Here is a 16,981-nt window from a genome sequence, read left to right as displayed (position 1 = left end):
TTACTTTTGATATGTCTAATAGAATAATCACAGACATTCTAGTTTTTTTCAGTCATAGCTTTTAGCTGTATCTGCTCCCTCATTCCCTCCCAAACCTCCCTCCCATGCTTATCTCCTCCCTGCCCCTTTCCAAGTCCACTGATTGGGGAGGGTCTCCTCCCCTTTCATCTGATCCTGTTTTATCAGGTATCTTCAGAACTGGCTAAACAGTCATAGCTTTTAAATATGTACTTTTACATTTAAGAGAAAGGATAAAAAGTATGTTTTAGAAAACTTATCTGAGAAATTAAAATGATTTGTCACTTCCATTTTAGAGAAATTAACACAATTTTCATGTATCAATTCTAGGTAATTATAAAATATTAGTCAGAAGAAATTTTAGGTTAATTGATTTTATGTTTGGTAAGTCCATGTGTATCTAGAAAAGTCATTGTTTCTCATTATTGGCTAACTCCAATTGGACTCTTTTTTTAATGTGCATGTATATACATATTTGACAAAGCTTCTATGAAAGTAGGTTTCTATATAACTTTTCAAAGTTCTTTAGTATTAGTTATCTCTCCTCATACTCATCTACCCTGCCTTTCTATCCTACACCCCACTTAAACTTTATTGCTCCATTATTCCCCATTCCACCTTTATAGCATTTGCATTTTAACTCCCTTCCGTTAGATCACTACATCCTCCATGGGCCCTTACTCATTTCCTGATTTCTGTGGGACATCCATATCTGATAGCCAATGCTGAAGGCCAGGAATAATCTCAGGAGGAGGAGTGGAAAGAATGTTAGAGTCAGAGACAGCGGAGAACTCTAGTAAAACTTTCCTGTATACCACAGGCCAGTTACACTTGTGAGTTCACAGCAGTTGTGACAGCATGTACAAGACCTGTATAATCTCAAGCCATACAAAATCCCAGCATGGAGGAGGGAGGTGGCCATTAAGCCCTACCTACTAATTGAGAAAGTCTTGGTAACTGATAGCTGCTATAGAAAGTCAGCTTGTCTCAAGGATGTGACCTTTGATATGCCGAACATACTCCAGTGGATGGCCTTGTAGTCATGCACATACTGGGAATGTTAAGTGGATTCAGTGAGCGTTTAGTGAGAGACAGACAGAGAGAAACAAAGAGAGAGTGCATAGGAAGTTAGGAGTGAAAAGTGGTGGTGGGATATGAGAAACAAGGGTTGAAGCCAGGCTGGATTTGGTCCAAACATTATATGCATGTATGAATACTAAATTAAATATTTTTAAATTGTTCTAAGGTTATTAACAAACCTATTTCCCCTAAGTCCCTTCTACAGGAAACACACTTATCAGATGAAATCAAGAAAACTAGATTGTTTTGTATACTACTATAAACTCACTAGCTCTTGCTGAAAATATCAGCTGTAGAATTCAGATTCAGCCGCCCTGAGATTGCTGTGCCGTTTTTGTTTCCATGGGTGGAAGAAGCATCTGAAAGATATTGCATTACATGTGCATCAGGGACAGGCTTCCAGTTGGATTTATATGGAAATGCTGGGCTTAGAATGACAGCTCAGTCTCATCCTGTGATAACTGCTGCTCTCACTGGACTGATTGCCTGTTAATCCAGTTTGGCTTTGTTCCCTGTAGTGAATATGCTGGCTATTTCTAAAAGTTTTTATTCATTTCCTATTCTAACTGTTGTTTTACTTATCACATACCAAAAACCTTTTAGGAGATGACTTATTAATAAACTTATCTACCACACAACTTTTATTTTTTTAAATTTATTATTTATTACAACTTATTCACTTTGTATCCCAGCTGTACCTTTCTCTTTCTTCTTCCAATCCCTCCCTCCCTCCCTCCCTCTTCTCCCCCCATGTCCCTCCCTTAGTCTATTGATAGAGGAGGTCTTTCTCCCCTTCTGTCTGATTCTAGCCTATCAGGTCTCATCAGGACTGGCTGCATCAGCTTCCTCTGTGGCTTGGCAAGGCTGAAACCCCCAGTGGGAGATGATCAGAGAGCCTGCCTCTGAGTTCATGTCTCTGGCAGGAACTCACTTGGAGACTCAGTCCATGTTCTACATCTGTGCAAGGGTTTTAGGTCTTCTCGATACATGGTCCTTGGTTGAGGTATCAAGGCCCCCAGGGCTCAGGCTTTGTTTGTTTGTTTGTTTGTTTGTTTGTTTTCTTTTTGGCTCTGTTGGTCTCCTTTTGATGCTCCTGTCCTCATTAGGTCTTTCTATATCCTCCTTCTTTCATAAAATTCCATGTACTCTGCCCAAAGTTTGGCTATGAATCTTAGCCTCTGCTTCAATACCTCAGTAGAATCTTTCAGAGGCCCTCTGTGTTAAGTTCCTGTCCTATTCCCTGTCTTTCCCTGCTTCTGATGTCTATTGCATTTCCCTTCTGAAGGAGGATTGAACATCTTCCCTAGGGTCTTCCTTGTTGTGTAGCTTCTTTAGTACTATAGATTTTAGTATGTTTATCCTATATTGAATAGAATGGCTAAGATAAAAATCTCAAGTGATGACACATGCTGGAAAGGGTGTAGAGAAAGGGGAACACTCCTCCATTACTGGTGGAAATGTAAACTTGTACAACCACTTTGGAAATCAATCTGGCGCTTTCTCAGACAATTCGGAATAGGGCTACCTCAAGATCCAGCTATAGGCAATACAGGCATAGATATAGTCATATATCCAAAATATGCTCAAGTATACAAAAAGGACATTTGCCCAGCCATGTTTATAGCAGCTTTATTCATAATCGCCAGAATCTGGAAACAACCTAGATGTCCCTCAGCTGAGGAATGGATACAGAAATTGTAGTACTTTTACACAATGGAATACTACTCAGCAATTAAAAATAAGGAAATCATGAAAATTGCAGATAAATGGTGGGAACTAGAAAAGATCATCTTGTGTGAGGTAACCCAGAACCAGATCACTCTTTAAAATACATAAATTTAGACCCATGTTTACAATGGACTATGAATGCCTTTTTTTTTCTGCCTTTGTTGTGAAATGCCCAAAGTAGTTAAGTCTATGTATATCTGTAAAATTAATGAAAACAAAACAATTACCATAGTTACATTAAGCAATTTTTAAGACAGACTGCACACATATCTTGGAAACTTGTTTAGCTTTCTGTTGTGGTTGTACTATTGCCTTTCTATACCTCATATCTTCATTATTTAAAACTTACTTTTGAAAACTGGTAACAAATGTTAAATATTTCTTTACTAGATAAGGATGAATGCTCAAAGGATAATGGTGGCTGTCAACACGAGTGTGTCAACACAATGGGAAGCTACATGTGTCAGTGCCGGAATGGATTTGTGTTGCACGAGAACAAACATGATTGCAAAGAAGGTATGGGAAGAAATTATCTCTTCTTGACAACAACTCAAACCTATCATAGGTTGATCGAAGCCTGGCTTGCATGCTGGTGGACTCTCTAAACCTAAAATTAAAAAAAAAAAATTAAACTAAGGAATTCTGCGTAGTGTTTAGGGATTCAAAGGATGCTTTCCGACACCTCATTAAATGACCCAAAGGTTTTGCACTTCACACATGGATGGAATTCAACTTTCTAACTTATTTAATAGAGAAGCTGCTACAAGATGCAATTTCAGCCCCTAGTTCCAGGTCTTCTTAGAGAGACCTTATAACACTCTCTGAAGATAATGCCCTCCAAAGTAGTTTACTTTTGGTGTGTGACATTCCTCCTGAATATAGTGTACATTTGCTGTATGTGTGATGCTCCTTTAAATATCAGAACTATCAAACTCAAAGGGTAGATTTTGTGCCATTTAAAGTCATAAGCAAGAGTTTAGGGAGGGGAAAGCGTCCTAGCTGTATGATAATAACTTACCAGAGTTTTGTTTTTAAGATTTTGTTAAATGACCTTAATTTTGGCTACTGTGAGTTAAGTGGGAACAAAAGGCAGTTATCTATTTCTTTCTTCTTAGTGGTTCTGTTGTAGAATTGCCTACTTAGACTGGAATCAAGCCTCTCTTGAAAAAAAAATTATTTTTTAAAAAATTTATAACTGCATCATCAGTATGTGATCTGTATAAAATCAGAGACCTTTGAAGATTTTTTTTATACATCTTAGAATCACACATAATTTCAATATGGACCTTCCTTTCAGACAGAATCACATATCAGGGATTTTTTTTTCTTTTTCTTTGAGATAATGGCATTGTGCAGAATCACAGGCAAGCAAGGAGTTTTGCCTCTACATTTATGAACAGGATGTTTATAACTTGGTGGGGCGTGCTACTAAATCAAAGACTGGGACAAAAGGCCAATGATTTTGTAGACACATAAAGTAATTCAAAGAAAGGAAAACAGCTTTTACAGATTATGTGTAGAATCCATGCTCAAATCTGTTTCTGACAGTAGCTTTCTGGAACTTATTTTATAGAAAACTTCCTGCTAGAGAAATGATTTCCAGATACTCCCCATTGTGGTTCATTTTTATTGCCAGGAAAGGGGTTGAGTTTTCCTCTACTTGTGTTGTACAGTACACACCTTGTACTGCCTTGCTGGGAGACTCCAGCTTTGCCATGGGCTGTCTCACATCCTGTAGATGTCCTGTTTCATAGGGCAAAGCTAAAACATGGCCACTAGAAGCCAGATCTCAGCCCAGAATTTTATCTTTTTGCAGTTTTCGGCCTCATGCCGAAAAATCATGAGATTTTAAAGCTACCTTCTTGCTACATATTTCTTCTTCTTCTTCTTCTTCTTCTTCTTCTTCTTCTTCTTCTTCTTCTTCTTCTTCTTCTTCTTCTCCTCCTCCTCCTCCTCCTCCTCCTCCTCCTCCTCCTCCTCCTCTTCTTCTTCTTCTTCTTCTTCTTCTTTGCTTCTCCTCCTCTTCCTCTTCCTTCTTCTATATTCCTCTGTTGAAAATCAGATGTTGCGATGAGAACATAGAAGGTGTTTTAGGAAGGAAGGAAACTGTCATGACAGCAGGAAAAACTGTCTCAATTGACTGTACAGAAGCCCTTCAGTGAAATAAGCATATTATCTATTTAAGAAAGAATCTTCAAAATATGGTCTTATTTAAGGTGGCATCAGTTGTGAGAAACATAATGACATATTATGGTAATTTACTGAGACACTTAAAGTTACTTCAGATTTTCCCCTCAAGATTAGTAACAATTTGTTCACTTTTAACCTTAGAGTTTAATTCCACCAAATCACATTGGAGATAATTCATTTTGCCAGCTAAAATGACAGTGTAGACATTCAAGTAGATATTTAACTATAGAAGAGAGAAAATATAAATCTATGAGTCATAGAATACTTTAACAAAGTTAGTTATCGTTAAGCGATGTTTCTGCTGACAGCAGAATAGGCATGGGAAAAGACACAGTCCATGGACTTTTCCTAGTGGTGACATATTACATATTCTGCTGAGGCCCAGTGTTGACATGCTTGATTTCCAATGTATGTTGCTTTACTAAAGTCTGAAATTTCCAATCCAATAGTTTAAAATAGAAGCTCATTTTCTTCTAGACACTTATGTGGCCTGTGGCAAACATACACTTCCAGTGATTCAGACTACAAACCCTGCCTGATTCTGTTCAGCAACAGATTTTCCAAAGCAGATGAAAATGGCAACACCGGACAGTGTGATGATTATCTAGCATGTAGGGAAATCTTTCAGCAGAGCAGGGGCAAATAGGCTACATGTTTTCTGGCCTAACCCTGCATTAGATTCCCATAACCAAATTACACTATTGTTATTGTTATTGGCACAGCCGGGTGTGAACAGAAGATCCACAGCCCAAGTGGCCTCATCACCAGTCCCAACTGGCCAGACAAGTATCCAAGCAGGAAGGCGTGCGCATGGGCGATCAGTGCCATTCCTGGCCACCGCATCAAATTAGTAAGTGAGCCCCTTTGATTAGGCTGAGTGTCTGTATCTTTCCTGGCTAATGCACAGAGAAGGGGGAAGAATGTTTTATGTAACTGAATTGAGACAATTTTTTATGCTTTTTTTCCCCCCTACTTAAACAAAATAAATGCTTGATTTCCCAGATCGAGGTGAAAGCCATGTTCTCCCAAGGCCTCTTTAAAAGGCATTATTAAAATTGCTCTAAGCTTGAGGATTTGAATTCTAACATTACTGGTAATTATACTTACAGATGGGAGAATAAGTAAAGGAATAAAAATGTCAGAAATTCATTGAGAAAAACAATAGACTAATCTTTCACCTGAAAACAGCAGGATGTATTCTTCTGATTGTATAAATTCTATTTTCCTCTTAGACAAAGCATGGTTTTTAAAAACAGTATTAATTTTGCATTGTGGTTTGAGGAATATTAATTTACACAATCTATAAATCTTGATAATAGAATTTTTACATCTTTATAATATCCTTATAATTGTGTCACACAGTACTATGTATGGCCAATTCAAATAATGAAAAGAAGTGATACATTTTCATTGCTTTAAGGAACTTTTTTAAAAAATATTTTAATTTTTATTAATTACAGTTTATTCACTTCATTTCCCCCCTGTACTTGCCTCCCTCCTCCCCTCCCAATCTCACCCTCTCTCCCTCTTCCCCACCTGTGCCCCTCCTCCAGTCCACTGATAAGGGAGATCCTCCTCCCCTTCCCTCTGATCCTAGTCTATCAGGTCTCATCAAGAGTGGCTGCATCCTCTTCCTCTGTGACCTGGTAAGGCTGCTCCCCCCTCAGGGGGAGGTGATCAAAGAGCAGAACAATCAGTTCATGTCAGAGACAGTCCCTGTTCCCATTACTATGAACCCACTTGGATACTGATCTATCTCCCATGTGCAGGGATTCCAGGCCATCTCCATGAGTGGTCCTTGGCTGGAGTATCACTCTCAGAAAAGACCCCTGTGTCCAGACTTTTTGGATCTGTTGCTCTACTTGTGGAGCTCCTGTCTTCTCCAGGTCTTACTATCTCCCCTTCTTTCATAAGATTCCCTGCACTCTGCCCTAAGTTTGGCTATGAGTCTCAGCATCTGCCTTGATACCCTGCAGAGTAGAACCTTTCAGAGGCCCTTTATGGTAGGCTCCTGTCCTGTTCACTGTTTTATCCCTCCCCCTATGTCCATCCTCTTTGCCTTTCTGAATGGGAATTGAGCATCTTAGCCAGAGTCCTCCTTCTTGATTACCTTCCTTAGGTGTACAGATTTTAGTATATTTATCCTATATTATATGTCTAATATCCACTTATGAGTGAATATATACCCTGTGTGTCTCAGGAACTTTTCCAGTTCCCACCATTTACCTGCAAATTTCATGAATTCCCTGTTTTTTATTGCTGAGTAATATTCCATTTTTTAGATATACCACAATTTCTGTATACATTCCTCAACTGAGGGGCATCTGGGTTGTTTCCTGCTTCTGGCTATTATAAATAAAGCTGCTACAAACATGGTTGAGCAACAAATCAAGTAATCCAATTAAAAAATGGGGTACAGGGCTAAACAGAGATTTCTCAAGAGAGGAATATCAAATGGCAGAAAAACACTTAAAGAAATGTTCAACATCCTTAGTCATCAGGGAAATGCAAATCAAAACGAGCCTGAGATTTCACCTTACACCCATCAGAATGGCTAAGATGAAAAACTCAAGTGATAACACATGCTGGAGAGGATGTGGAGAAATGAAAACCCTCCTCCATTGCTGGAATGGAAATCTGTACAACCACTTTGGAAATCAACCTGTCGCTTACTCAGACAATTAGGAATAGTGCTAGCTATACCACTCCTAGGCATATATCCAAAAGACACTCAAGTTTAAGGAACATTTTAAACTCTAATGTTAAGAGCTTTGAAAATAAAGATACTTTAGAATATTATGTGAAATCTCATATATAGAATACCGAGGTTAGGAGACAATATATATATATATATATATATATATATAATTTACTCTTCTCTCCCATTTTCTCTGAGACTTGAATTCCTGCCTGATCATCCAATAATAGTAAATTATTAGAATTTTTATAGAACATATATTCTGTATATTAGAAACACTCATAAACTGAAAAATAATGCGCATGGTACTGTAAATATTTGCCCGCACATGTGTATATAGAGGTTGTTCACAACACTTACATCACAGTCTAGGAGGCACTATGTTAAAGAGCAAAAACACTTAAGAAAGAGAATCCACTGATCTGAAACATTGCACAAGACAAATCCAGCCAAAAGGTTTATTGTAAGATTCACCTCTTTAGATCCTTTCAGTGAGTAAAGATTTTTTATTTTTCTTTTTTAATTTTTGCTGTATCTATAAATGACCTATGAAAATGTGGTACTATAATGAAATCAGAGGTGGAGACAAAAGAGCCACATTCCCATCATGAAACTTTTTGAACTTGCTATGTTTGTAGGAGACATTCCTGAGTGATCACAGCTCAGTCACTGTATTGAGGATGGTAGATGAGGAGAGGACAGCTTAGCTGCACCACAGCAGTTTAGAGTCCTACTCCTGTCGAAGGTGTTGATTGAGAGAATGCCATTCAGTTGGGAATATGGCTTTTTCTGATCATATTTACTCATAAAAATCATTTTTTCCTTCTGATACTGTATCTTTTCTCTTTGAACTACTTCATTTTATCCTGTGCACAGAATACATGCAGCCTTGCTCTTAAAAAAAATATTTTCTTGGACCTAGAGTTCTAGGGCAATTTTATTTTCCTTTCTGTACCTTTTCAATATTTTATTCATTGTTTTCTGGATATTGATCTTGGATATATAGTAATTATTTTTCTCTATGGTTATCTTTAAAATTTTCTCTTTTGAATAAAAAAATTGAAAATACCATACCTAGGTTTGCTTGAGTGTGCAAGATAGTCTTATTTTGTGATGCTTATTTTTCTACAAACTTCTAGGAATTTCTTTCATCTGTCTTGTGGTCTTTACCATTAGATTCTAATATTTCTTCCTTTAACTTTTCTGTATCACTGTATCTGTATATCCAAGACTGAATGACACCCCTTATCCCACATCTCTTGGATGCTCTTAATTCTTGTCAGTTGATTGCTTTTGAGATTCAGCTTGAGTTATATCTTCTTTTTTATTTTCTTCAAAATATATTTTATTCAATATATTCTTATTTTGGTTTCCATTTTCTAAGACACCCCCCACTTTCCTTCTAGTCCATATTTACTCCCTTTCTTTTTCTTTCTCAGTAGAAAACACATAGCCACATAAAAATAATGATAAAATAAAAGAAGATAAACCAAAAAGAAACAAACTGAAATGAACAAGAAAGAAAGAAAGAAAGAAAGAAAGAAAGAAAGAAAGAAAGAAAGAAAGAAAGAAAGAAAGAAAGAAAGAAAGGAAACTAAAGAAAATGAGCCAAAAAAATCACAAGAAACACATATAGGAGCAGAGACATGCATGTTCCCACACATGGATAACAACTATGCGAAAGACCTATAAGGTTAAAAAAAATGCTCCGACAAAATATTATGAGACAAAGACCCTCCAAAAATGCCAGCAAATTCATTTTGGTGTTGTCCATCTACTGCTGAGCAGGGCCTGGAGTTTGGCCTTAAGAGTGATTTATATACCCAGTGAGATTCCATTAGAGAAAGCTAAATTTTCCTTGTGTGTTAATTGGAGCTATATAGTGCTGGGACCCTATGTGGCCCAGATCTGTGCTGCACTGTCTGTGCTGCCATAGTCTCTCTGAGTTCATATGTACAATGGTCCTGTTTAGAAAGCCTTGTTCCTTGGCATCCTCCATCCCCTCTGGCTCTCACAATCTCTCTGCCTCCTTTTCCTCCAGATTATGTGAGCTCTTTGGGGAGGGATTTGATTGAGACATCTCACTAAGTACTGAGTATTCCCAGTCTTTCTGTGCACATTGTCTAACTGTGGGTCTCTGTATTTGTTCTCGTTTACTGCAAGAGAAAATGCCTCTGACAGTGGCTGAGGTTGACACTGATCTAGTGTATAGCTTGGATGGTTTCTATTGAATTAACTTCCCTTTCAATGATTAGTGCATTTTCTCTCGGATAGACTTAATAGACTTTTTAGCACTAATTGATTGCTTTTACTATTTTTGTAATATTCATATTCAGCTCATGGCTATCCTTTATGCCTCTGTTCATCTTTTGGGTTGCCATAACAAAGTATCATAGACTGGAAAACTTAGATAACCAAAATTAATATAATTTCCTCATAGTTATAAAGACTTAAAGTACAAGGTCAAATTGCCTACTGTTTGGGTCTCTGGTTGGCTTCTCTTCTGGCCTTTTAAATGCTTAACTTTTTGATGTGTCCTCACACAGCTTTTATTGTTGTTGTTTGTGTGTATGTGTGTGTCTAATACACCTGATGTCTTACTGTGTGTTTGTTCATGTGTGGAGGTAGATGTGAGAATGTACCACAGTCTGTCCATATGTGAAGCTTGGAGCACCATCTATGAGCATTAGTCCTTGTCTTTCTGTCTTGTTTGGGACGGGTTCTCTTAGCTGCTGTATGTGCTGGAAATATGCTACCTGGAAAGCAAGATGCTTGAAGGAGACTTGCTGTTTCTGGCTCCCATCTCCCCACAAGGACAAGTCATGCAATACTGCATCTGGCTTTTAAATGTGTTCTGGTTTTTGGCACTCAAGTCATCAAGCCTATGCAGCAAGTGTTTTTATCCTGAGCCATCAGCTCAGCTCACATTACTTTTCTCCTTAATAAATTAGGGGAAATTCTGGATTTTCTTGACCTTCTGAGGATGCCTGTTCAATGCCAATAGAGCTCTACCCTTTTAAGTACATTTTACCTATGTTATCTATCTAAAGGTCTCACCTTTAAAATTATTTACAAATTTAGTAAATCCCAGAAATGTGAACTTTACATTTAAATTTCTACAAATGGAAAAATTGGCTTAATTCCAGAGAAAATGTGACATACGATGGACTTTTTTTTTTTTTCCTATATTTTTTTCAAGAATGCTCTTAGTTCCAGGTCATACATTTAATCCTTTTGGGGTTTTGGTCTATTTTTTTCCTAAACTCGCACGAGATAAGGTCTTAGTTTCTATTTTCATGAACATACCAGGTTATTTTGTGCAGTATCAGTTTTCAAAGAAACCAATTTTCTTATTATGTGTTGTTGACATTATCATAAAACATGACTTGGGGCAGGATCTAAGATGGCGGCGCCAAGAGGTCACTATGTCTGATGACCTGGACAGCAGTGACTGCACAGCGACCAACAGACCAAACTCTCAACCTTAAAACCCCAGCTATTGTGTTTCCCAGGTGAGAGGAAATCTCACTGTGTGGGAAGCAAACGGGGTCCCTTCTCTGGTCACCTAGGTAAACCCCAGAAGAGTTTCTGGGTCTCTGCAGGCGCTCAGTCATCAGCTCAGAACCACATGCCTGAGTGCTCTGGTCATCATCCCAGACAGAACTGTGGACCCCCAAACACCACAGACTGGGTCTACCTGTCAGGAGGAAACCCCACGGTGAAGAAAACATCAAGTCAGACCTCACGACACCCAGATAATCCCAGGAAAAGTTTCTGGGTTCCCATAGACTCCCATCGCATCTCTAGCCTCCTGCCACACTCCTGAGTGCGCACTCCCCTACCACTGATTTTCTCTTGGGTACTAGGGCACAGAGCTCCAACTTCAGACCTACAGAAGCCTGGGATCCACAGGATAAGGCCCCAGACACTGCTCCAAGGTGCAACCGGTCTTCCCAGCTAAAACCGCAGACAAAACTGCAGGACTTCCTGGTTTTTCAAGAGGGCTGCACCCAGCAAACACAGTATAAGAACAGCAGCAGTAGCAGCTCACTAAACCCAGTGGCAGGGCAGCCATCTCCAAGACTTCTGGTGAGAGGAGAGATGCCCTGACTCCCAACAACTCCAGTTACCCCACAGGTCCATACACCTGAGGTAAGATGTGGCAATTCCTGAGAAGTACCAGTCATTTGGTGACCATACCCAAAAACCTGAGGAGGCCTCCTTCAGAAAAAACCATCTTTCTGCCCAGGGGATTCTCCCTACCCCAGGATTCCAGGAGGCACCAGAAACTACTGCCCAATACTACCAGCCACATGGGTAGATGCCAGAGGAAAAGCAAAGCCAACAAAAGCCAAAGCAATATGGTATCTCCAGAACCCAGTTATCCAGGGCAAGTAGCCTGGGACACCCTAACATAAGTGAAATTGAAGAAGATGACCTTACATCTATGCTTACGAAGAGGATAATGGAGGAAACAAATAAAATGCGTAAAGAAACAGAGGAAGATAAAGTCAAAGAGATTATGGTCATCTATAAAGAAACACAGGAAGATGCAGCCAGTTTGTGGCCTTCAGAGAAGAAGTAAAAGAAACAGAGGAATGTTCAAATAAACAGGTGAAGGAATTGAAGGAAATCAACAAATGGTTCAAGATCTGAAGATAGAATTGGAAAAATTAAAGAAAGAATAAGTTGGGTCTAGATATATGATTTTATTTTTGGGCTCTCTATTCTGTTATATAAGTTTAACATGTCTATTTTTTTATGCAGCTACTATGTTTTTCTTGGTAATTACAGCTTTGTAAGCTCTATTGAAATAAAGAACTATGATTCCTTTATTGTTTATACCCAGTATTGCTTCATTGTACTCTAGTGAAGTCTTATTTTTAAAATAGCTTCAGTCGTTCACCTTTTCTTGACTAAAAAAATCTGTAGTCATGGAGGCATTGTGTGTGTGTGTGTGTGTGTGTGTGTGTGTGTGTTTATTTTCTCTGAAAAAAAAAAACAATGTACTGAGACAACAACATTTAGCCCTGGTCTTCTGCAAGGTAGAGCAATACTCCTTGTCAAACTATCCACATTCTAATCCCAAGACTCTATGAACAAATATGTGACCTGTCTGCAAGGTACTTTCTCAGAGGAATTTTACAGACTGATAAAGGAAGAGCATAAAATGTGGATGTTATCCAGCTCTATCAAGATGGACCTGTTCATAAAGGTTCTTTAAGATGAAAGCAACAATTACAAAATGAGTTCTTGGGTCCCAGAAAGAAGACATGGATTTGATGAGGAGACAGGAGCTAAGGAATGTAAACATACTCCAGAGACTGGAAAGATGCAAAGATGGAGATTCTCAACCTGGATGTGTAGAAAGCCCCTTTAAATATCATCTCAGATTAGTGTTGCTAAGGATGGCAAAAGAAAGAACCATTTTTAAAAAGTACTTTTTTCGTATTCTTTGATGATTTCTCAAATGCATAGAATGAATTTCACCCACTTTTACCTTTCCCTATCTTCTTTCATCCCTGATCTCTCTCCTGCTGAGACCTCTTTTCATGTCATTCTCTCCCTTTCATGTGATGTTTTTATGTGTGACACATCTGTATTGTTTTAAGCCACTAATAGTCAATTTGTACAGCAATGATAGAAAATGGATCCATTAGCCTTGGTTTTAATGACTGTATGTGTTCCTGTGTTTTTATCATGAGATGATCAGATCATTGTATTATAACTTTAAATGAAAAGACCACTAGAAAACCCGTACAGTTCTGAGTGAATGAGGATGTGGATCTTCATCTCTGTCTTCATTGTGTCTTGGATGAAAGAAATACAATTGACCATTATTTTTCCTATTTTATTCTATTTTGAGTCAGTCTTCATTAAATAAAGAAAAAACAAAAACTCACATTCTAGGCGTAAAGACATGGTACAATAGAACAAATTGCTTATATTGTTTGTTGCTTGATTTATAATATGCTGGTGGCAATTCATAAACTTAGGTATCAATATGTAGAAGGCAAAGCTATTTACAAACTCACATAATTTCCAATTATAAGTCAATGAAATTATACTTGATCTCAACTATGAAGGAAGTATTGAAAAGAAAAGGCCTTTTCTCAAAGGACTGAGTTTGCATTGCACTCTATTTTCCTCAGTGACCACTAATCTTTTTCTCTCAAATATCTTGTTTGAATCCAAACAGTAGTTCTTGGCCAAAATAAGAAAAGGCCAAATACGGCTCATATCATACAGATGCTCAATTTATTTTTTTTTCTTTTCCTTGCTTTCTCTTTCTTTTCCCCCTAATTTTGTTCCTTCTCTGATTCTTTAATTTGCTTAGTTTAAAACCTCACGTAATATAAACTACATTATGGACAATCATTTTATTTCTTCTTTGTGAATGTATGTGTGCTTTGCCTGGTGCCATCATTCCTCCAATGTCTATTGCAAATGAAAGAACCTCTACAGAGGCTGTCTAAGAAGATGACATAGCCTGGCTAAGGCTATGTAGAATAGCTTGCCTGGGTTTTTAGAAGCACATGATCATTCTATGCATAGGCTATTAGCAAAGCAAGAGCATAATTTTCTTTTATTTAAAGTCTACTACTTAATGTTGGTTTGGTTTATTAAAATACATTAGACTTTCTGACTAGAATTCATGGTTATTTCCTGTTTTTTAGCCTTCCTATATTACTGTCCTCCTCCCAAACTGGAGAAATATAATCTTGGTATGGATATGTTTTGATTATTTTAAATCCTCATGAAGCTTTGGTGCTTGAGAAAACCTGTAGCGCCCTGGGATATAGCTTAGTGATACAGCACATGACCAACATCTCTGAAGTCCTTGTTAAATCTCCAGCACAGAAAAAAATAATAAAATAAAAATGTTTTAAAGACCAACAATATTAAAAAAATTGACTGCCCTATATCTATTCATTCTCAGCCTGTGTCATATAATATACTGTGAATCATATTGGTCACTTTTGTTAATGTGACAAGCAACCTGAAATAAAAACAACTTGAAGGTAAGAAATGCATATGTTGATTCCTGAATCCACACGTTTTAGTACGTCATAGTGGAGAAAGCATGGAAGAACAGCTCAGGTCATGCATATCCTTCAAAGGCCTGTCACTAGTGACCTATTCTGCCTGTGAATCCCCATCTCCTAAACATCCCACAGTCTCCCAAAAATAGCAGTGCCAGCAGGGACCAAGCATGCAAGCACCAGCCCGTGAAGGACATTTCAGATTCAAATCCAATGTACATGTTACCACTAGAACCCTAAGTGGGAATTTAGAAATAATTCTGATTTCTGAGGAGCTCCCCCAGTAACTGTATGGCCTAGATTTTTTTTTTTAAATTTAGATAATGTCATTATTTGTGGACACTCATCTATACATGTGTCTTTATGGCACAAAGGCCAGACTTCTGGGATCTGTAATGCAGCCCTGTGACCCTCCACTGAGCCGCACAGAACTTACTGTAGTGCTGATTTTTAGAATAAGAACCATCAGTTCTCTGCAGTTGGTCTAACAAGCCGCTATTTATTTCAAGAGGAAAATTCATTAACACTCCACTGAATGAGAGCTGCTTGACTCCAGTGACTATTTATAAGATGTGGAATCTTTGAATAATTCCACTTCTGTGAATTTGGCCTGATTCTAGTAGCATTTTTTAATTTTTATTTTTTATATTAATTACAGCTTATTTACAATATATACCAGCTGTAGCCCCCTCCTTCATTACCTCCCAATCCTACTTTTCCTCCCTCATCTCCTCCCTGCCCCTCTCTAAGTCCACTGGGATGTCTTCTTCCCCTTCCATCTGACCCTAGTTTATCAGGTCTCCTCAGGACTGGCTGCAATGTCCTCCTCTTTGACCTAACAAGGCTGCTCCTCCCTTGAGTGTGTGTGGGGAAGGAGGTCAAAGAACAAGCCACTGAGTTCATGTCAGAGACAGTCCCTGTTCCTCTTACTAGGGAAACCCACTTGGATAATCAGCTGCCATGGGCTATGTCTAAGCAGAGGATCTAGGCTGTATCCATGAATGGTCCTTGGTTGGAGAATCAGTCTCAGAAAAGATCCCTGTGCCCAGATACATTTGGTCTTTGTGGAGCTCCTGTCCTCTCCAGGTCTTACTAACTCCTCCTTCTTTCATGCACTCTGCCCAAGGTTTGGTTATGAGTCTCAACATCGGCTTTGATACACTGCTAGGTAGAGTCTTTCAGAGGCCCTCTATGATAGGCTCCTGTCCTAGTTCTTATTTTTCTCCTACTTCCAATGTCCATCCCATTTGTCTTTCTAAGTGAGGATTGATCGTCTTACCCTGGGTCCTCCTTCTTGTTTAGCTTCTTTAGGTGTACAGATTTTAGTATGTTTATACTATATTATATTGCACTTATAAGTGAATATATACCGTGTGTGTCTTTCTGGGATACCTCATTCAGGATGATTTTTTTTTTCTAGATCCTACCACTTGCCGGCAAATTTCATGATTTCCTTGTTTTTAATTCCATTGTGTGAATGTACCACAATTTCTATATCCATCCCTCAACTGAGGGACATCTGGGTTGATTCCAGATTCTGGCTATTATGAATAAAGTTGCTACAACCATGGTTGAACAAATGTCTTTGTTGTGTACTCGAGCATATTTTGGATATATGCCTAGGAATGGTACAGCTAGATCATAAGGAAGCAGTATTTCTAATTGTCTGAGAAAGTGCCAGATTGATTTTCAAAGTGGTTGTACAAGTTTACGTTCCCACCAGCAATGGAGGAGTGAATCTCTGGTGCTGAAGATGGTTCTAGTAGCAATTTAATGGTGAGCTGCAGTTGCTTGGCTCTAGGCAAGTGTGGGTATGGCCCACAGCCTGCTAGCCCAATGCCACTTTGTTCAACGCTAAGCAGATGTTCTTATTTATTCCAAACAGGCTGAATTTCAGTAGTGGATGAAATAGTCACTCATTTTTCAATGAAACAGTAAATGAACTGAGCACATGCAGTTTGTGAATTCAATCTGATTTTGGCTATTTATGGGATATCCGTTTCAAAACCATTACCCCAACCCTTCTTAAAATGTTCTTTTCCACATGGGAGATTCCCATGCCTCTTCTGTTTATAGAAAAGTAACTGTAATTCACAACCAGGAATGATAATTACTTGACAGGTATTCTGGTTAGAGTTTTTGTTGCTGTTCTAACATACCATTCAAATGCAGCTTGAGGAGGAAAGCACACATTTCATTCTACATCTCCCAGGTGGCACTCCAG

At 38.4% G+C, this 16,981-nt stretch overlaps 1 protein-coding gene across 1 annotated transcript in view; it reads left to right on the top strand.

Moving 5' to 3' along the window:
• The window catches only part of Tll1 (tolloid like 1), a 207,313-nt gene that overhangs the window by 173,616 nt on the left and 16,716 nt on the right, over positions 1-16,981 (top strand). The window contains exons 17-18 of the mRNA XM_060381848.1: positions 3,217-3,342; positions 5,739-5,866. Coding sequence (XP_060237831.1) covers positions 3,217-3,342; positions 5,739-5,866 — 254 coding nt within the window. The remainder of the gene's footprint in view (positions 1-3,216; positions 3,343-5,738; positions 5,867-16,981) is intronic.

The sequence above is a fragment of the Meriones unguiculatus genome, chromosome 4, assembly GCF_030254825.1.
Source record: "Meriones unguiculatus strain TT.TT164.6M chromosome 4, Bangor_MerUng_6.1, whole genome shotgun sequence".
NCBI lineage: Eukaryota > Metazoa > Chordata > Mammalia > Rodentia > Muridae > Meriones > Meriones unguiculatus.
This window is presented reverse-complemented; position numbering and strand designations above follow the sequence as displayed.